The 21,507-nt window shown below is 42.2% G+C and overlaps 1 protein-coding gene across 1 annotated transcript in view; it reads left to right on the top strand.

Annotated features, from left to right (window-relative positions):
* Nucleotides 1-21,507, top strand: part of LOC135510840 (sorbin and SH3 domain-containing protein 1-like) — a 77,971-nt gene that overhangs the window by 35,393 nt on the left and 21,071 nt on the right. Inside the window, exons 4-14 of the mRNA XM_064932116.1 lie at nt 1,295-1,411; nt 2,449-2,558; nt 2,871-3,018; nt 3,905-4,059; nt 4,704-4,764; nt 4,937-5,014; nt 7,775-7,810; nt 8,229-8,325; nt 10,674-10,788; nt 12,477-12,560; nt 19,599-19,648. Of these exons, the coding sequence (XP_064788188.1) occupies nt 1,295-1,411; nt 2,449-2,558; nt 2,871-3,018; nt 3,905-4,059; nt 4,704-4,764; nt 4,937-5,014; nt 7,775-7,810; nt 8,229-8,325; nt 10,674-10,788; nt 12,477-12,560; nt 19,599-19,648 (1,051 nt within the window). The remainder of the gene's footprint in view (nt 1-1,294; nt 1,412-2,448; nt 2,559-2,870; nt 3,019-3,904; nt 4,060-4,703; nt 4,765-4,936; nt 5,015-7,774; nt 7,811-8,228; nt 8,326-10,673; nt 10,789-12,476; nt 12,561-19,598; nt 19,649-21,507) is intronic.

Genomic DNA, 21,507 nt, shown 5'->3' with positions numbered 1-21,507 from the left:
TATGAGCCTGTAATTGAACCTACAAATGCTGATGCTCCAGATACTCAACTCGTCTAAAGAAGGACAGTTTTAATTTCTTATTTAAATAGCACAACCCTTTTCAGCTGTGCTAACATAATTGCAAAACGGTTTTCTAATGATCATTTAGCCTTTTGAAGAGGATAAACTTGGATTAGCTAACACAACGTGCCATTGGAACACAGGAGTGATGGTTGCTGATAATGGGCCTCTGTACTCCTATGTAGAAATTCCATTAAAAATCAGCCGTTTCCAGCTACAATAGTCATTTACAACATTAACAATGTCTCCAGTGTATTTCGTGTCAATTTGATGTTATTTTAATGGAATAAAGTTGGCTTTTTTTTCAAAAACAAGGACATTTCTAAGTGACCCCAAAATGTTGAACAGTAGTGTACATATGAGAAGAGTAATGCAAGATATGTAAACATGATTAAAGTGCCATTATTAAAGTGACTAGTGTTCCATTTATTAAAGTGGCCAATGATTTCAGGTCTGTATGTAGGCTGCAGCCTCTCTATGTTAGTGATGGCTGTTTAACAGTCTGATGGCCTTGAGATAGAAGCTGTTAGCAGTCTCTCGGTCCCAACTTTGATGCACCTGTACTGACCTCGCCTTCTGGATGGTAGCGGGGTGAACAGGCAGTGGCTCGGGTGGATGTTGTCCTTGATGATCTTTTTGCCCTTCCTGTGACATCAGGTGCTGTAGGTGTCTAAGGAGGGCAGATAGTTTGCCCCCGGTGATGCGTTGTGCAGACCGCACCACCCTCTGGAGAACCCTGCGGTTGTAGGCGGTGCAGTTGCCGTACCAGGCGGAGATATAGCTCGACAGGACGCTCTCGATTGTGCATCTGTAGAAATTTGTGAGGGTTATAGGTGACAAGCCAAATTTCTTCAGCCTCCTGAGGTTGAAGAGGCACTGTTGCGCCTTCTTCACCACACTGTCTGTGTGGGTGTACCATTTCAGTTTGTCTATTGGTGTTAGTGTGTAATTAATTATATGGATGAGGGGAGTTTTAAAGTGTTGGCCTGGATTTGACATTTACATTATATTTTTAGAATTTGGGGCGTGAAGTAACAAGGATTGCCTCAGGACCTGAGGCAATAGAACTGTGTCTCATGGTGACTATTGAAGCTCACTCTGAGGATAGAGTCAAACAATGCGTGTCCGTGAGGATGTTTCACACATCTTTTGCCTCTGGACAATGAGTGACTGTGAAGATCCAACGAAAGTCTGGTGCTAACATCATTGTGTGTACCTGTCTATCTATCTATAGAGCTGGACCCTACAAGGGTGTGTAAAGGGAAGGGGGTCGTGACTCTGAGGGCCACTCTGGTCCACATAGACGACGAGGACTGCGTCAGTGAAGAATCAAATGTTGACACAGCGCCAAGTAAGTCAAAGAGAATGCTAAAGCTGCTCTCTAGAATCTTAGATATTACAGCATATGTACAGTATATCTAATATTTCTGGTATTATGTAGTGTTTTCCTACTAATACAGAGTCGAGGGGAAACACCATCATAGCTCCGTGAAAGGGACAAGTCAGATGTAATATAGCTGATGAGGCAAACTGGAAGGAAATGTTCCCATTAACAAAATAGCACATTGTAATATCTTGATTATGTCATAGTGTGAATCACTAGCAGTAATGACTATTTTTGTCATTTGTTTTGCTCTCTTGATGCATATGGAAGAAAATTCCCTGTATTGGCCAAGCTTTTCTGTTCACAGAAGTCTTAAAATTCTTGAGATACTGTACTTCCTCAAGTACAGCTGGACTCACATATGCACATATTTCTGCTGTTTTGATATTAAAGTGAGATAACTTGTCACATTTGAAAGTGTATTTACATTTGGTTGCCCCGCACAACAGGGAATCGTTGACAATGATTGCTCATATTTTCCTGTGTTTTGTCAAAAAAAAATAATAATAATTTAGTTCGGACCTGCCCACACTGCACTTTGGAAACAGTGCCTTAACTGTGGACTTGTTTGTTGAATTCAGTTACAACTGGCCAAGTCTTTTGGGGAGATGCTTTAATTGTTGTTGAGACTGAATATGAAGGCCATTGGAACAAACAGCCTTTACAGACCACTGAATAGGCGCCTTGTTCTGATGACAAAGTTCACAGATTGTGGGAGAATCATTGGGTTTCTTTCTCCATGGAGATATTAGCATCTCTGTCCGGGAAAAGCGCTATAGAAAGCGGTTGGTCACCGCAGGATCAGGCAGAGATTTATTTAATTGAGGATGAATTGTTTCCTGTTTGTAGTTTGGTGTTAATCTCTGAAACGTGTTAATTGCCAAGAGACAAAGATTGCCAAGGGTACAGTGGTTTGTTTGTGTATCTTTCAGTATTGCTAGGTTTCTGGTCGTCTTGCACTGTTATTCACTGGCCAAACTGAGATTGTTTTGGGATCATTTCAGGTGGTTGGATCGGCCAGATCAATGGAGACAGCGCTCAAACGGGATTTGCTGATGGAGGCTTCCACGACATCACAGCTGATTTACCTACAGTCAACAGAACTCAAGCCCAGGTGCGTTTTCATCTAAGATTTTGGATCATTCCCCCTATTTTGGGCATTTATGGGATAATACATCTGATAATTGCATGCTTGTTTTAATGTGAATAAATTCACATTTCAGCGTGATATAAATAGCCATATTTGGTGTATTTTTGTTGTGTATTATGTGTCAATAATATTGCCTAAAAGCTGTGTTTTCTTAGCAAACCAGAATATGTTTCTGCTCAACTACTCATACTACCCAGTTCATGATTATTATCAAAAAACAAAATAAGTATAAGAGAGGAACAGCATCACTCACAAGTGTTACTCACTCATTACCAGGGAAGTTCACCTGTGAACACAGAAGAACCCCAGCTTCCTGCCTCTTTTGACATTCAGAACTATATTTCGTTGAGAAAGGCCACCTCTGCCTACCCATCCGCCACTGGCACTGTCAACCCAACCGTAGTTCTGCTACAACACAACAGAGGTAAGCACCCCTGATTCTGTGTAGTTTCGGAATGTGGGTTATGGATGAAATTGACATCTGTTGACCACACTGTGAAGGGTGGACTAAACTCTGAATGTAGGTGCCTGGAATAGAGAGCCAAGTGAGACTGACTGGAAGGCTGACTGGGCTTTTACTGTATGTTTGCCAGCATGGATTGACCAGCTCAAAGCAGCTCAGACTTGACCCCTTTTGATTAGCATTGTTTCATTGTCCTTTGTCCCATCTCTGTCCTCTCCTCACAACAGAGCAACAAAAGCAGCTTTCTATTATGGAAGGTATGCGCTGGATGTGTCTTGTGTCTCGTCCACTGCTTCCTCTTTTCAATATTAGTTCCTTCTGCTGGCTGGACAACATTTACTTTCATTACCTGACAACATGGTCGATTTAGCTCATTTCTTGGTTCAAAATCGTCCCGACCTGTTTCAGTCCATGTTCTTCTGTGTGGTGTCGAGTGAGCAGGATCCATCTACTACCTTCACCCCTTACAGCCTGAACAGCCTCATGTCGGCCCGTTGTGACGTGTTTTCTTGCTCCTGCTCTGAGATATTGGATCAATGTACATACTTACATATAAGAATAGTACTTCATAACAATATCAATATTACTGCACTTATTAAATGTTTTTTTGGGGGGGTTACATTTTTTATTGTAAAGCATTTTGTAATTCGTTATCTCAATTGCTATGTTATTTTTGTGTCATCTTTTCATAATCATGTTTTACCATTGAAGTGACTGGAAATCGTTTGCATAGTATGCTTGTGGATCATATGGGGTATGTAGAGCTATTTGCCAGGACAGATTTTGACTGGTAGGACCCACTGTAGCACTTCTCTTCCCTTTGACACAGCAATGTTGGCTTTTTCAGACCCCACCCCACAGAGGGACAAATCGCCTGATCCAGGACCTGTAGTTGGAACAGAGCGAGAACTGAGCCAACACCCAGATATGGACGGCAAGAGGATGAGGTACTCTCAATCCCATATCTTGGGCCCACTGAACCAGCCCATCGTGCCAGTACGGGTAAGAAAACAATATGAAGTTACTGTACAAAGAGAGGAGAGTGGCCTGCCTGGTCCCAGATCTGTTTGAGCTGTACAGCCAAACAATGACAACAACCATAGGAGTTAGTTATACAGCACAAACAGATCTGGAATCAGGCTAAGAAGACACACCTATGAGTGTACAGTCCCAGATGTTATGAGTTGTACTTGATAGTTTAAGTCCCTTTTTTTATTGTGCCTTTTTTAAATAATCTGTAGCCTTTTAATACTTTTTTAAATGTAACCTTTATTTAACTTGGCAAGTCAGGTAAGAACAAATTCTTATTTACAATTACGGCCTACTCCGGCCAAACCCTAACCCGGACGATGCTGGGCCAATTGTGCAGCTCCCTAGGGGACTACCAATCACGGGCGGTTGTGGTACAGCCTGAAATCAATCCAGGGTCTGTAGTGACGCCTCTAGCACTGAACTGCAGTGCCTTAGACCGCTGCTCCACTCGGGAGCCTCCTTCACAGGGCATTTTTCATTTAATGCTTAGGTAGGGAGTACAGTGGTGGAAAAACGATATGCCTCACTGCCAAATGCCAATCCATTTATATATGTTTTTGTCAGAACCCCTGTTTGGTTTTAAATATGATTTTAAAAAACTTTATTTTTTTCAGAACACAGATAAGTCAAAGGACTGGTACAAGAACATGTTTAAACAGATACACAGAATTCCAGGTAAGGGGATCATAACAAAAATCGGACTGCCTGTCCTCATGTGTGTGTTTGATTTGATGTTGACCCACGTGTCTGTTGTTTCTGTCAAGCCGTTGTCTTTGTGAGTCTGTGAGTGTGTTCGTTGGTGTCACGTTGTGTGTGTTGTTTTTTTTGTCTCCGTCGCCTCGCTCAGAACCTGTTGAGGAAAACCCATATCGCCCCACCTACATATTCCCTGAATCCTATGATCCTAGGCAGATGAAAACAACAGGTACCCAATAGCAATCGTGGCTCCACTTCCTGACTTTACTAATCATGTATAATCCCTTCATTATAATGTCCTTATGACTGTGTTGACTCTCCTTTTGTTACTTACCGTTGCCTTGATAGAATTGAAAACGGGTCAGCAATTGGAGCACTGGTTTGCTCAGCAAAACTACGAGTGAGATGAATACAAGACTACGCCATGAATTTCACTTGAACTAATGTTTAACACGAGTACCGTTTTTGCATGACCTAATTCATGGACCATATATTGTGAGTTCTGCTCATCTTTTAATTTGAATATATTCATGAACAGACATTTCCCAGCATTTCAATTCGTCCTGATCCAAAGATGCAGTACTGGAGACAGATTAGGAACATTTGGGACACTAGATCAGGGATGTGCAACTGGCAGCCCGTTTTTGTAGGCCCGTGGATCAATTTCAAATGGAACTCAATCAGGGTCCCAACTTACTGTGGAGAGTTAGAATAGTAGAATTACACAAGGTGCAATTTCAAAATGTGGTTGTGCATCAGCAGTTGCTCTCTTGTTATGTTAGTCAATGACAGACATTCAATAAGCCCATGCCGGCGATTGTTTTATGTATTGGTAAGTTAGTCTTTAGTCTAGCCAGCTATCTATAAGCTTGTAGTAATCACGGTCAGTTATGGACCGGGGTGGGGGCCATTGGTTTGTACGTCACTTTCACTCAGATATCATATTAACGTGGCATAAGTCAAGGCAAAATGTATAGAAATTGCAGGAAAGTAATTCTAAAATGGGGGGGGGGGCTAAATTGTTTTGCCCGTTAGGTGGATGTGGCCCCCCATCAAAAATGTGCTTAGGTCCCCCAAAAGCCTAAGGCAGGCTCTGACTGCAGGTGTAGGTGAGGGTGTGGGTACGCAGAACTGCGAGCCACTGCCACTGCAGATTTTCTGTGGCCCCTACCCCCAATAAAGTTGCCCATCCCTGCACTAGATGGTGCTCAAGTGCTATGTATTACAACAACCAAGCATGACGGAGAGGCTCTGTATGTACTATACAGGCGGTAGTAGATCACACTGTCTGTGTTCCATGTACAGTGTATCAGCATTTTTACACTACACTAGTTGTAAACCTGTCTAGTTGGTGCAAAGCCCTCTATTTGTTTGTGCGTGTGTATTCACTTATACTGTATTGACTACACTGAAACTATCGAACTGTTAACTGCACTATCTAACAGTTAACAGTTGTTTTTAAATCATGATTGCCGAGCATGTCTCATGTAGGCCTACATCACCTTGCATGCAGTTTTGTACAGTAGACACTGAGTATACAAGACATTAGGAACTGCTCTATCCATGACATAGACTGACCAGGTGAACTCTACGATGCCTTATTGTTGTCGCTTGTTAAATCCACATCCATCAGTGTCGATGAAGTGGAGACATGGATTGTGTATGTGTGCCATTCCCGAGGGTGAATGGGTAAGACAAAAGATTTAAGTGCCTTTGAATGAGGTAGGGCAGTAGGTGCCAGGCGCACCGGTTTGTGTCAAGAACCGCAACGCTGCTGGGTTTTTCATGCTCAACAGTTTCCCATGTGTATTAAGAATGGTCCGCCACCCAAAGGACATTCAGCCAACTTGACACAAGCGCGGGAAGCGCTGGAGTCAACACGGGCCGGCATCCCAACTGAATATTAAGTGTTCCTAATGTTTGGTGTACTCAGTGTGTGTGCTGTGTACAGATCTACTTATTTTCCCTTTGTTTCTGCTCATGTCTGCTTCCCAGCAACCTGATGTCTGGTTATTTACTGAGTCAATCGATCAATACATCGAATAATTGATCAAAGAATGTGTTGTACGAAAATTGTACGCTATTCCAAGATTTCCCAAGAACAGCATTACTTATTCATGAAGATATGTTATGCGTCTTCCAAAGTGCTTTGACTGACAACCTCCGAAAAGCATTCTGTTTCCAGTGTGTATGAAGAAATGTAATAGCTGACCTGATGGAGTGAAGGGCATAGTGTACTGTGCAATAACAGAGGAGGAAGAGACGCTTACTGTGCCCTTGGAAGAGCTGTACCGGCCTTATAGCCTTATATTTGGATATATTATATAGGCTCTGGCTGTACCCTGTGTTACAGCAGAAATGCATGGAATACATACAGTTGAAGTCGGAAGTTTACATACACTTCGGTTTGAGTCATTAAAACCCGTTTTTCAACCACTCCACAAATTTCTTGCTAACAAACTATAGTATGTCAGCATAATGTATTTGAATTACCAATGAATATTGATTTTCAGATGTTTTTTAAAACTATGCCCCCCCCCCCTCGGAAAGCTATTGTTGTAGATGCAGGCCAAAACATGTCTTTTTGGTCTACATTTCATTGCTATTATTAATCTCACTTCTGTTTTGGATCATCTTCGACGATGCGTTAGGGTGCCCGTCTTGAACAGTTGATTAATGTAGCCAACACATACTTGACCTTGCCATTCTACAAGTTCACTGCTTGTAACATTGCTATAGGAAGCAGTTCACAGAATTCTGTTGTTACAGTGTGGCACTGCTGCTATGAAAGTGACCTCTACTGGTTATACTGAGGATCTAAATATGTAGCACCACTTTATCAAGCCTATTAACAGACAATAGATGGGGTCACCTGCCCTTGGTTAACATCGCATAGCGAAGACGTATACAAGTGGAACTTCCAGTGGAGCAGGCTAGTATGTGCATGTGTATAGTCTATTTCTAATAGTGATGTTCCCCTCTGTTACAGATGATGGTCACTCCCCCTATGGTTATGTGGAAGAAGGTGTGTTTTGTCCTCTTAGATTCAGACATGAATCATAATCCTTTATTTAACTTGTATAGCGCTTTTTATGACAGAAAATCATCTCAAAGTGCATTAAAAAGCAAAAAAAAAAAAAACACATTTAAATTGAGATGGTGGAGATTGAATGTCTCTATATGACTTTGGATGAAAGGCTGGGAGTTGAGGCAATTTGGATTGGATATTATATATTATAGATATTATATATATATATATAATGTGATCTCAATAGCATGGTTTTTGGTTCTTGTTTAAATTGACTGTACAATCAAATTGTGAGGACGAGCCCCTCCACGAACACTTTAGACACTGAGAAAGATTTCAGTTCATTTCAGTTTAAGCAAAACATTATAAGCCGCTTTCATAGCAGGGTCTGTTGCTCTTTTGTGTTTATTTTCAGTGAAAGCGGTCCCACGATCAAAAAGTGCCGCTGAAGTTGACCATAGGCCGTCTATGCCTGTGCCAACACGGTCCTCTTCCCTCAAACCTGCCAAAAGGTAAGTCCTTTTCTATTGCTGTTCCTTTAAATATGGACAGTACTATAGTGTGTCCTCGAAGACCTCTTAACCCAATGAAATTACTCTTCATTAGAAGTGAATTGCCTTTGCCGAGCTGTTCACAAGGGGATGCATTTTTGGTAGCACTTTTAGATGAGGGACTGTAATGAGATACAATAAGAGGTATACAATTATATTCATTTTAGCTAACATGTTTGGTGTGGTACTGAATATTTAGTCACGTAAAATGTAACATACACACTTGACTACACACTTGTCATGGATTCAGGAATTGTACTTTTCTGGTTATATTAGATGTTCTTCAGGAATCAGAAGGGCATCTACAGTAGATGAGTACAGAGCAGTAGGAACAGTACTTTGTTCCTCACCTTTGACATTGACTCATGCTAACCTCGTGGTTACCTTGTCCCCAGTTAGGTCCTGTCTAACCTCTACTACCTCCTGTCCAAGGCCCTTCTCCCCCAAATTGCTCAGTTTGTCCAGGCGGCCAGCTCTAGGAAGAGTCTTAGTGGTTCCAAACTTCTTCCATTTAAGAATGATGGAGGCCACTGTGTTCTTAAGGACTTTTAGTGCTGCAGAAATCTTTTGGTACTCTTCTCCAGATCTGTGCCTCGACACAATCCTGTCTCGGAGCTCTACGGACAATTCCTTCGACCTCATGGCTTGGTTTTTGCTCTGACATGCACTGTCAACTGTGGGACCTTATATAGACAGGTGTTTGCCTTTCCAAATCAGTACATTCTGAATGCACTGTACATGTTACCTCTAGTTATCTCTAGCGTGTGACCCTGCTGAGACTGCATTTGTGATGGCTATCCATTTGTGGAACACTGTCTGCTCTTTGACAATGACGTTTGTGAAATGTTTGCCACTACGATAAGCAGTTTGATCCTTAAGTAATTGGGGTAATAGCCCCATGAGGCCCCCACAAAAAAAGTGTAGATTCATTGTATTTATTTTATTACATTGTTACATAACATACAGTAAGTGTTTGGAGTATAAAAAAATATTTAACCAAGAAAACAATGTGAAAAAATATTGTTATTTATCTTTTATTGTAAGTGCAAAATTGGGACGTAAACATGAAAAACGTGACATTACAGTCAATGGGTACAGGAGATGAAAAACATAGTGTGTCCTCCACAGAGGACATTTCTTGATAAGCTCTTATATAGCTCTTATTTAATGTGATCAAAATGATTACACAGTCCTGACAACTCACTTAACTATTCATGAGATATTCACTTACTGTAAACAATTTGAATATGAAAAAAATGATCATTAATAATTGCACACACTTCTTTTAAATTGTCCATAAAATGTGCCAATTTTGACGGCAGACTTTTTTTTTACAACCGGGAAGATAAAGTTGTCCCTCTCAAAGAGATAACAGGGCTTAATACAGTGGCTTGCATGGCCTCGGAGATACGGACCAAGAACTGAAAACATTTTATTGCTGGGTCTCAGTGTGATAGAAAGCATTTGTTTCCGTAAAAGTATATCATGCAACACTTAACTCTCAGATTAAAACATGACCGTACATTTTATTCTTTATTAAATAATCTCTTAAAATGGCTCTGAGAGAGAGAGAGATAGACTAAAAGAGATAGAGAGAGACTAAAAGAGATAGAGAGAGACTAAAAGAGATAGAGAGAGACTAAAAGAGAGAGAGAGAGACTAAAAGAGAGAGAGAGAGAGAGAGAGACTAAAAGAGAGAGAGAGACTAAAAGAGAGAGAGAGACTAAAAGAGAGATAGAGAGAGAGACTAAAAGAGAGATAGAGAGAGAGACTAAAAGAGAGAGAGAGACTAAAAGAGAGAGAGAGAGAGACTAAAAGAGAGAGAGACTAAAAGAGAGAGAGACTAAAAGAGAGAGAGACTAAAAGAGAGCGAGAGAGAGAGACTAAAAGAGAGATAGAGAGAGAGACTAAAAGAGAGAGAGAGACTAAAAGAGAGAGAGAGAGAGAGACTAAAAAGAGAGAGAGAGAGACTAAAAGAGAGAGAGAGAGACTAAAAGAGAGAGAGAGAGAGACTAAAAGAGAGAGAGAGAGAGAGAGAGAGAGTAAAAGAGAGAGAAAAAGAGAGAGAGAGACAGAGAGAGACAGAGAGAGAGAGACTAAAGGAGATAGAGAGAGACTAAAGGAGATAGAGAGAGACTACAAGAGAGAGAGAGACTAAAAGAGATAGAGAGTGGGAGGGGCACAAGCTTTACTGTATCGGAAAACACTGTTGATGATGGAGCTGTTACCCACAAAACTAGCCCCAGCTCGTTGCCATGGAGACTGCTTGACTTAATAGGGATTTGCTCTCTCCACCCCTCCCCCTACAGGAACGACTGGGAGCCCCCTGACAAAAAGGTAGACACCAGGAAGTACCGTGCCGAGCCCAAGAGCATCTTCGAGTACGAGCCGGGAAAATCGTCTGTGATGAAACTGGAGAGAAAGGTACGACAGCCATGCTCCCAATGCCACACGTGTGATTCTGTGTTTGCCTCTGCAGTCTCTATTCTACGCATGTTGTGTAAGCTGTTTCCCTCTAAGAGCTTAGGTGGCTGCTTCACTAACTAGGGCAGCTTTAGTAGGTAACGTATAGGTAGATTGAATTGCCATGTGTACAACATTCCTAAAGGAGGATACAATTACAATGACAGATGACCAAGCTGGTGGTGTGGAGGTATCACTTACAAGCCTTGGCCATTGTCTTGCGGTGTTTCAACAGCAAAGATTGGCTTGAATCTGCTTGAAAAGGAGTCTTACACAGTACACAGTTTATGGACAAAAAATGCTATGGATATTTTTCATTATCTTTGACAGTATGAATACCTGTAGATCAGTGTCCCAATACAGTGTATGCCACCCGGGTTCAACTGAAAGGACTGAATCTGGGCGGCATTAGTGGCCCACTGTAATATGGGCATTAAAGGCCCGTTGTGATAGGGGCATTAAAGATCCACTGTGATAGGGGCATTACAGGCCCACTGTGATAGGAGCATTAAAGGCCCACTGTGATAGGGGCATTAAAGGCCCACTGTGATAGGGGCATTAAAGGCCCACTGTGATAGGGGCATTAAAGGCCCACTGTGATAGGGGCATTAAAGGCCCACTGTGATATTTACAGTCAATTGTTTCGATGACATACACCCATTGATTCTTAAACAGTACCACTAATTAATGTCTCATGAGATTCATTCGTGAGTGGGCCTTTAAACAAATGCTGCATATGTGTTTTTAGCTGACAGTTGGTTTAGTTGATAGCCTCTTTGTGTGGCTCATACAGAAGAGAATAGAGATGCCTCTCTACAGTACAACAGTTATTTGATTATATCATAATGTAATCATTGTTTTGTCTGGAGCTGAGTTATGATGGGACTCATCCCTGTGGCACCACATACTGAACAGTAGAGATCGAGGCCTGGTTAATGCTTTCCACCATTGTCAGACAGACACTGTATGTGATGTGACAATTTCTTTAATTACAGGACGCGGTCTGTGGTTCTGTGTCAGGTTCCTGGCAGCATTAGCAGAAGGCTATTCGGTCTCTTATTTCTATCTAGCCTCGTATATCTGTTGTTCTGTGAATTATGGTCTTCCTTATTGCCATTGTGGCTCAATGATTGAAATACACTATGCATAAGCATGTTAGGAGATAAAGACGTAGAATAATGCGATCTCAGTAGGAATACAATCACAAGAAGCAGATGGGACCTATGAAAGCACATTTCTGTGTCTTCTCTTACACGTGTGCACAGACTGCCCACTCTAGTTGAGTGCGATTCTGATGACTGCTTTATATTATTTGCTGACGTCACAGGTAACATGCGTTCTATGTCTTTATCCATTTGAGAGTGAATCCGTCATCTTGTACGCGGTCCAACATTTCAGAAATGTCCGTTTGTTTTTTTTCCTCCCGCCTTGGATAACTCACCTGGCCTACAGACCAATCTTCAGGAATTCCTTTTGGATTAGGACATGTTTTGTTTTAGAAATCCAGCATGTCGGGAATGTGGGAGTGTCGTCTGGGTCACATCAAGAATGTGTCAAAGCCTCATTGCCTGTGTCTGTAAATGCTGTGCTGTCTGAACTGTCTTCTCTTTGTCTTTCTCCTCCTTTCCTTTTTGCCATGGCCCCTGTAGACTCAGCACACTAGTCCAGAAGATGTAGATTTAGAGAATGAGCCTTGGTATAGATTCTTTTCAGAGATGGACTTTGATAAAGCGGTAAGTGGCCGCTGTCTTAAAGTGACAGTGTATTTAAACGATGCATGTGGTAATAACATCCATGTTTAAATGCCTAAACAAACTACTGAACAAATATATAAAAGCAACATGCAACAATTTCAACTGAGTTACAGTTCATATAAGGAAATCAATCAATTGATATAGATTCATTCGGGCCTAATCTATGGATTTCACTTGACTGGACAGGGGCGCAGCCATGGGTGGGCCTGGGAGGGCATAGGCCCCCACCCACTGGGGAGCCAGGCCCAGCCAATTAGAATACATTTTTTTACGACAAAGGGGCTTTATTACGGACAGAAATGCTCCTCAATTTCATCAGCTATCCAGGTGGCTGGTCTCAGATGATCCCGCAGGTGAAGAAGCCGGATGTGAAGGTCCTGGGCTGGCATGGTTACACAAGGCCTGCGGTTGGACGCACTGCCAAATTCTCAAATAATTATGTTGGAGGCGGCTTATGGTAGAGAAATGAGCATTAAATTATCTGGCAACAGCTCTGTTGGACATTCCTGCCGTCAGCATGCTAATTGTACACTCCCTCAACACTTGAGACATCTGTGGCATTGTGTTGTGTGACAAAACTGCACATTTTAGAGTGGCCTTTTATTGTCCCCAGCACAAGATGCACCTTTGTAATGATCATGCGGTTTAATCAGCTTCTTGATAGGCCACACCTGTCAGGTGGATAGATTATCTTGGCAAAGGAAAAATGCTCACGAACAGGGATGTAAGCAAATTTGTGCACAAAATTGAAGTGAAATAAGCTTTTTGTGCGTTTGGAAGATTTCGGGGGATCTCTTATTTCAGCTCGTGAAACATGAGACCAACACTTTACATGTTGCGTTTATATTTTTGTTCAGTGTATGTCTGTCTGTAAGGACTACTCCAACAAGTTTACCTCACATCTGCAAACCTTTACTGAATATAAACAAACTGTTATCCCCTCCTAAATATCTCGCAATGCAACCTTACCTTGAGTAATTTGCCTGCGATCACTTTTCCCAGCTCTATAGTTTCTCAATGAACTCTAGATATAGCTCTATCCTTGTATATGTAACGCATTTGTACATTTTTCTTTCTACTCTCAGTCAGAAGTGTGAAAGACAAGTGGGTCTGTGGCAAAGCAATGCAGTTAATTGGCTATTCGGATGTTTGCCATGCTCATGCCGTCATCGCTATCAATGCTTGTTGTTTTATTTTGCACCTTCTATACATTCTGGAACAACTTCCATCTTTTGACTTCAAGTAACACCTGAAAGTGGGCTGTCTTTTTAAAACGTTGTTCTACTTTCATCCTGTAAATATTGGCACCTGCTCTTCATCTGTGAAGCTTGATTGAGTTGGTGACTTAGCTATGTCAACTATGTTGGCAGCTGAACATTGTACGACGGCCTACAGTAGCAATGGGCCTTATCCGGTAATTAAAGGATTTGCAATTTTACACATTGTCCATTGGTGAGGCTAATTATATATCCAATACAATTTGGGTTAGGTGTCCTACTGCCACTGTATATGATAAGGAAGAATACAGGTAAGTGATAAATCCCACAGCTGTTACGGCTGTATCAGGCAGAAAACCATCTTTGCATTTTATCCTCACGGCTATGCCAACACTGGCACCATGCCCTCTGTACCATGTCATTAATTCAGCACCCATGTGGAACTTCTTGTTGTTGTTGCATTGATGGGAACCCTACAAATGAGGACACATAGCAAACGCCAGAGGACTGGGCAAGGTGATTCAACTGTGGTAACACCCCTCAGATCAAAACTGTTATGCCCTTTTTATACTAACGCGCTTACCCAAACTGTATTGTGCTGGCTTTGATATTTTCCTGTCACATGGTCCTTTCCAGTACAGTGTCTGACAACTATGGTAGTATATAAAACCAGGCCAGCACAAAATGGCTTGGCTCAGCCCTGTAGCCTGAAAAAGGTCCAACAGTGCCCATGCAAGCACTACACGACAGCCCCTATTGAATCAAGGATTGCTGTCTAGACTGGTATATTTACTATAGCTACTTTTCCAAGTGAGGGCGTGTTGTCAAGGTTGATTCAGAAGTTTGAGATACGGTGGGTAGCTTTGATAAATACCGATACGCTACATGCCTCGGGCATCAGTTGGCACCAGACAAGTATTCAGCCTCACTGGCTGCCCACAAACAGATGTTCCATCTCCTTGCCGTCTGCTCTGTCAGTCAGTCAGTCAGTCAGTCAGTCAGTCAGTCAGGGCCAACCTCCACCTTGGAGTCTGCCTGGAAACCACACCTTCTTATTACTAAGAGTTAGGAGTGGGTAGTACTAGAAACTTTGGCCTCCAAGCGAGTTGTCTCAGGGCGCGTGGACGGTTGCCAGATTAGCTCAATTTGATGACCTACTGACTCAACGCTTCAGATACATCTGGTATGTGTAGTATTTGACCCTCAAGGGGTGGGCAAGACACCTTGGCACATTGGGTTTAAACTGGCATATCTCGTCTGGATTATGGCGACTCGATCTATGAGTTCTTAGAGTGCTCATGGGATGATGGCTCCTTCTTGGAAGGTCTAGGTAGTCTAGACTCCATGTAACACATGATGATCAACCTAGTATTCTTGACACAATATTTGTTCTCAATATTTTCCCCAAAGTTAAGTCCAAGAACTGAATGGTTTCTTGACAGCATAATGATCTAACAATAGTTAAAGTGATTTTCTGACCTCTTATACTTGTAGGACATTGTCTTATAATCACAATCCCTGTTGCTCCAAAAACCTGGTCATAACCAGTATGGCTGGGAATTGCCAGGGACCTGATGAGCCGACATTATCACGATACTTAGGCGCCGATACGATAGGTGTTGCGATTCTATACTGAACAAATATATAAACGCAACTTGAAACAATTTTTTGTGTGTATAAAAAATGTCAGGGATTTTTTATTTCAGCTCATGAAACATGGAGCCAACACTTTACATGTTGCTTTTATATTTTTGTTCAGTTTATATGTATTGTGATTCGATACTGTGATTTTATTGGGATTCGATGTTCCAAACAAACATTGAAAACAAATTGGCTCCCTTTTTAAAAAGAAGATGGAGAACAAGCTATGAAGGAAAAATACTGGAATTTTAGTTCAGGTGCAGCATACTAGCACAAAAATAATATTGAAATATTGTCAAAACGACACAATATACCGTCAAAAATATTATCCCGATATGTATCTGTATCGATTTCTTCCCCCCCCCCCAATAACCAGATAGATGCAGTGATATTATTGTTTAATCACATTAACCATTATACATCTCAAAGGTCACAACTTATGTATGAGGTCACAGTCAGAGGTCTGGACATTCGTATGATCACAGTTACGTTCAATCACAACTCCATGGATATACAAGGCAGAACGGAAGCCAAAATGCCATACATATTTAGGGGTAGGAAGAACATTTTGGCCTTCTGTGTTCCGACTGAGTGACTCCGTCAGTGACTAGTGTGTCTAGTGTACTCTGTCACTGAGGGGGCAGCTGCATGTGGGACCACTGATAAAGTGTCTGACTCTGACCACAGTCTTTCCACTGAGTCATACCCTGACTGATGGGTTGCATCCCAAATGGCACCCTATTCCCCATATAGTGCACTACTTTGGACCAGGGCCCTATAGGCCCAGGTGGAAAGTAGTGCACTATAATGGGAATTGGGTGCCATTCCATTATGATACTCCATCACAAACCTTAATGTTCGCCCGGAAGTAACCCACAATCCCATCAGCTCATTGTGTTTTCATATATAGCCTCTGTTATATACCTAAGCAATAAGGCACGAGGGGGTGTGGTATATGGCCAATATACCACGGCTAAGGACTGTTCTTAGGCTCAACGGCTGGATGCAGAGGTGCCTTATTACTATTATAAACTGGTTACCAACGTGATTAGAACAGTAAAAATACATGTTTGGTCATACCCGTGGTATATGGTCTGATATACCACGGCTTTCAGCCAATCAGCATTCAGGGTTCGAGGCACCCGGTTTATAATGAACCTTTATCTCTAAGCACTTTATGTGGAGAGGGTTAAGGATACAGCTATAACAACATGCTAGGGGAACCAGTGTTTTTATAAGAACTTGTCTAAATGAGGATTCGCTTTTCGAAGGAAAGGCTCCCATTACATATTGATACACTCATGATTCCTATTTTTGAATGTAAATAAACAAAGCCCATAGCACCCCAACCTGCAATGTTGGCCTATATATATCCCCCACCAGCAAAGTAGTACATTTCTTTGAGTCATCCCAGACACGTGTTTGGAAACAGGCGTATGGAATTGGGCAAACAAATTTAAAACAGTGTTCCTCTGACGCCCCAGGGGAAAGGAATTCACGGTACCTTCATCCGCCTAGATTGGTAAACAGCTTCTAAAATGTTGTGTCCCATCATTTCTATTGAATCCACACGTTACACAAAGAGACGTCAGATGTCTGCAATATCTGTCTGAAATCATTGTTTGACTTCAGGGATCTTGGCATGCTAGTGACAGTGGTTCATGCACATGAACTTTCCATCTTCAGTGACGTTTTTTCGTAGTCCACTTTTTATGGAATGTTTCTGATTGAAGGGTTAATCATATTTGGCATCCAACATTATGGGTGAACCTTTGCAATGTATGTCTGTTTCTGTTCAACTTTTTATCGTTATGTCAACCTGCCATAGACTATACTGTATCAGTGCCGTTTAAGATGAGGGAGGACGATTATATTTTGAATGATCATGGCCTTATTTCTATTACAGCATGACTGTCATTCATAATCCATTTACCCCATCTCAATGTAACGTTGATAGGTTTAGGCTACTACATGATACTCTAATTTTCCCTATACCCATCATGAGATTGCTACAACCTTGGCTATGAATGAAAGATCCATTATTTTTTAATCAAGGTGACACATTCAATACTGCCTTGCACACCTTTGCCTGCATCTAGATGATCTAGGGTGTAATCATTATGCAGAAATCTCTGCACCATTTCCTGGTTGCTAAAACTCGAATAGTTTGCCTAATTTCAGTTTATGTGACAAAATAAGCTAGTATAGTGTAGAGAATCACTGCTGTGAAATATATTTTCCATAACGAAAAATATTGTTTCAGCTGTTTGAAGCTGGTGTAAACCGAAAGTAAAAGACCCAAAAACCAAGCATATAAATAGCACATATTGAACAGATCTACCGCTTCTTAGACTTACTTTCACATAGAATTATAGATCTGTAACTCACATTTCTATGTGAATTTGGTCGGGTTGCCCAAAAAGTTACATATTGCACTTTAATGTTTCACTATTTACATTTTTCTGAAATTCACTGAGGAGGATGGTCTTCCCCTTGCTCCTCTGAGGAGCCTCCACTGGTATCTATACATCTAAAGTACATTGCTGAGAATCCCCAGGCTTGTAAATCTCTTGTAAATAATCAGAATGAGATCTACTTCTTTTATTTCAGATAAGCCTCTCACCTATATTTCCTGTTTATTTTCCACCAGAGCAGCGTAGTGTCAGCTCAATTAACCACAAGTAGCACAAGAAACCATTCATTTCATCCCATGTTGAGAGGGACTTGGAGTTCAGTCAGCAGACCTGGGTTCAATTTGAGCGCTTACTTTAGCCTTTTTGGTGTGCCAGATGGGTGTGGTTTGCAATTTTGCAACTATTCTATTGGCTCCATTGTGCCAGGCAAGCTCAATCAAGTCCAGCTAAAGTATTTGAAATGATTATCAATAGTGTTTGGACCCAATTCTGTCAGACAGAGAGGGATATAAGGACAGAAAAGTGAGAAGACAGACAATTCTGTGGCAGTGGCATGTTCTCGAAGAGGGGGTGAAGTGCCCGTGGAACATTTGCCTTTATAAATAGATTAGTCTATAGACCTTCCAGGCTGAACGCTGGTCTTATAAAGATAGGCATTCATTTTGAAAGGTTATTAATGATCCTGCTCCCCTGGCAACCAGAGGGAATGAATGTTGTGGGAAATAAGCCTGTGCCGTATGCTACTGGTCCGGTCGTCTGTTTGAGATGGGGCGGGTGTGAAGACGTGTGGTGTTACGAGAAGGACCAGGCTGGCGCTTGGGATTGTGCAATCTTATGTGCAAACAACACTCGTGCTTTTATTCATAGCCCGCATGTCACGTCTGTTGTTTTGACACTCTGTGAATTCGCATGGAGAAAAGCAACAGAAACAGTGGGCTAAAATTAGCGAAGCTCTAAACCATTCAAAATGCTAGCGGGTGCTACCCCGCCAGCGAATGGCTCTCCCTGTGTTTTGGGGTTAGTAACCTCCCCAGAATAACATCAAATAAGATAACGTGTGTTGTTAGCTCGCACGGCGGAGTCCTATAAACAAACGTATTCACTCACCCCTTTCTTGTTTGTTTATGTGCGTGCTTGTGCTGATCCTATATGTCATTGTGTTAGTTTAACTTTATTTGTGTGTTATTGTAAATGTCTGACTCCGTTTCTAATTGCTTTTACTGTATTCAGGAATTGCTGTTATTTGCATTATACTGTGACAATATTTGTGTGTGTTTCTGTGTGTATGTGTGTGCACGTGTGCACGCAAGTGTGTGTAATTTGGCCTGCTTGCACCACCAGCTGGTTAATTGTCCCCCGGTCTGGTCCAGTGGTAATGAGAGTGACTCAATACCAGACAAAAGAGAGGCCCTCTGTGAGAGACACCAGCCTATTGGCTGAGCCTAGTGAGAGCCCCCTCCACGCATGGGCCCCCTCCCCTGACCGATGCACGCCCACCCCCCTGCACCCCTCCCCACTGCCGCTTGTTCTCCAACTTGCATGCCGGCCAAAACACACGCTTTGCTCCTCCGTGTAAAAGCTTCGTCCAGCAGAGCTAAGGATCGGCAGGCGTTGGAGACACCACAGACAGACACAGGAGAGGGAGAGAAGAGAACCTCACGACAGCTAATGCTCCTGCATCTGTTCTAGCTGGAAGAGACCTTCCTGTGGATTTATCAATGACTTCTTTGTTTGGTCTGTTGCAGAGTGCCCCCTCTTTCAGCCCTCTGGAAACACCCTCCGACCTACAGAAGTAGTAAGTCCATGCTTCTCTTACCTCTATGCTTCTGTCTTGTTGCTTATCCATTCCCAAACGTGTGTTTGTCTGTGTTTAGGGCACGTTTTTAGGAGGGCTGTCAGCAGGGATGTTTTTGTGTGTGCGTTTGAACACCCTGTGAAGATGTCCCCTGAGTCTGCTTCCTGAGAGAGAGAGAGAGAGAGAGAGAGAGAGAGAGAGAGAGAGAGAGAGAGAGAGAGAGACTTATTAACGAGGGTAAAAGCTGCCAGTACAGTGTGTCCTCTGTCTGCTTTGGAGAGATTTTGGGGGTGGTGGGTGAGAGTGGGGGGTGCATGGTTACTATGTGGCGATTTATTTAAAGCTGAAAGCAAACAGCCCCTGAGTCAAACCTGGATGTCATTTCTGAGTGGAGAGAGACAGGGAACTGCGCTCTACTCCACCCCTATAGCTCCGTAACGTTACAGAAAACGTTATCCCCCCAGAGTGGGTGTGTGATGCGCCTGTATCGTATAACAAGAATAACTTTTATATGAAAGAGGGTGTTTGGTCATTAAGCAAACCAGCAGCGTTACGACTTGGATCACTTTGTTTTTGTCAGCAGAGATTTATGTGCGCTATTTTTGTTTCCGCAATAAAATGTAAGGAATTCTAGCCCTCGCCATGGTGACTTTCTTGAGGTCCATTGGCTGAAAGTTGTCCCTCCATTTCAACATGGAATTTTCTATCTCTCTCCAAACTTAAAGTGCATTCGGAAAGTATTCAGACCCCTTGACTTTTTCCATATTTTGTTATGTTACAGCCTTATTCTAAAATTGGTTAAATCTTTTTTTCTCCCTCATCAATCTACACACAATACCCCATAATGACAAAGTAAAAACAAGTTTTTGGACATTTTTGCTAATTTATTACAAATAGAAACCGGAAATATCACATTTACATAAGTATTCAGATGCTTTACTCAGTACTTTGTTGAAGCACCTTTGGCAGCGATTACAGCCTTGAGTCTTCTTGGGTATGACACTACAAGCTTGACACTCCTGTATTTAGGGTGTTTCTCCCATTCTCCTCTGCAGATCCTCTCAAGCTATGTCAGGTTAGATGGGGTGTGTCACTGCACAGCTATTTTCAGGTCTCTCCAGAGATGTTCGATTGGGTTCAAGTCCGGGCTCTGGCTGGGCCACCCAAGGACATTCAGAGACTTGTCCCGAAGTCACTCCTGCGTTGTCTTGGTTGTGTGCTTAGGATTGTTGTCCTGTTGGAAGGTGAACCTTCACCCCAGAGGTCCTGAGCACACTGGAGCTCTGTCAGAGTGACCATTAGGTTCATGGTCACCTCCCTGACCAAGGTCCTTCTCCCCTGGTTGCTCAGTTTGGCCGGGCGGCCAGCTCTAGGAAGAGTCTTGGTGGTTCCAAACTTCTTCCATTTAAGAGTGATATAGGCCACTGTGTTCTTGGGGACCTTCAATACTGCAGAAATGTTTTGGTACCTTTCCCCAGATCTGTGCCTCGACACAATCATGTCTCGGAACTCTACAGACAATTCCTTTGACCTCATGGCTTGGTTTTTGCTCTGACATGCACTGTCGACTGTGGGACCTTATAAAGACAGGTGTGTACCTTTCCAAATCAAGTTGTAGAAACGTCTCAAGGACGATCAATGGAAACAGAATGCACCTGAGCTCAATTTCGAGTCTCATAGCAAGAACCTGTTTTCGCGTTGTCATTATGGGGTAGATTGATGAGGAAAAACAATATTATGCATTTTAGAATAATGCACTGTCGTAAAAAAAAATGTGAGAAATGTCTAGGGGTCTGAATACTTTCCGAATGCACTGTATATTAGGATTTCACAGCATAATATTCCCTAACTCTTTTGAA

Source organism: Oncorhynchus masou, chromosome 23 (assembly GCF_036934945.1).
Source record: "Oncorhynchus masou masou isolate Uvic2021 chromosome 23, UVic_Omas_1.1, whole genome shotgun sequence".
NCBI lineage: Eukaryota > Metazoa > Chordata > Actinopteri > Salmoniformes > Salmonidae > Oncorhynchus > Oncorhynchus masou.
Note: the sequence above shows the minus strand (reverse complement) of the source record. Positions and strands in the feature narration are given on the sequence as shown.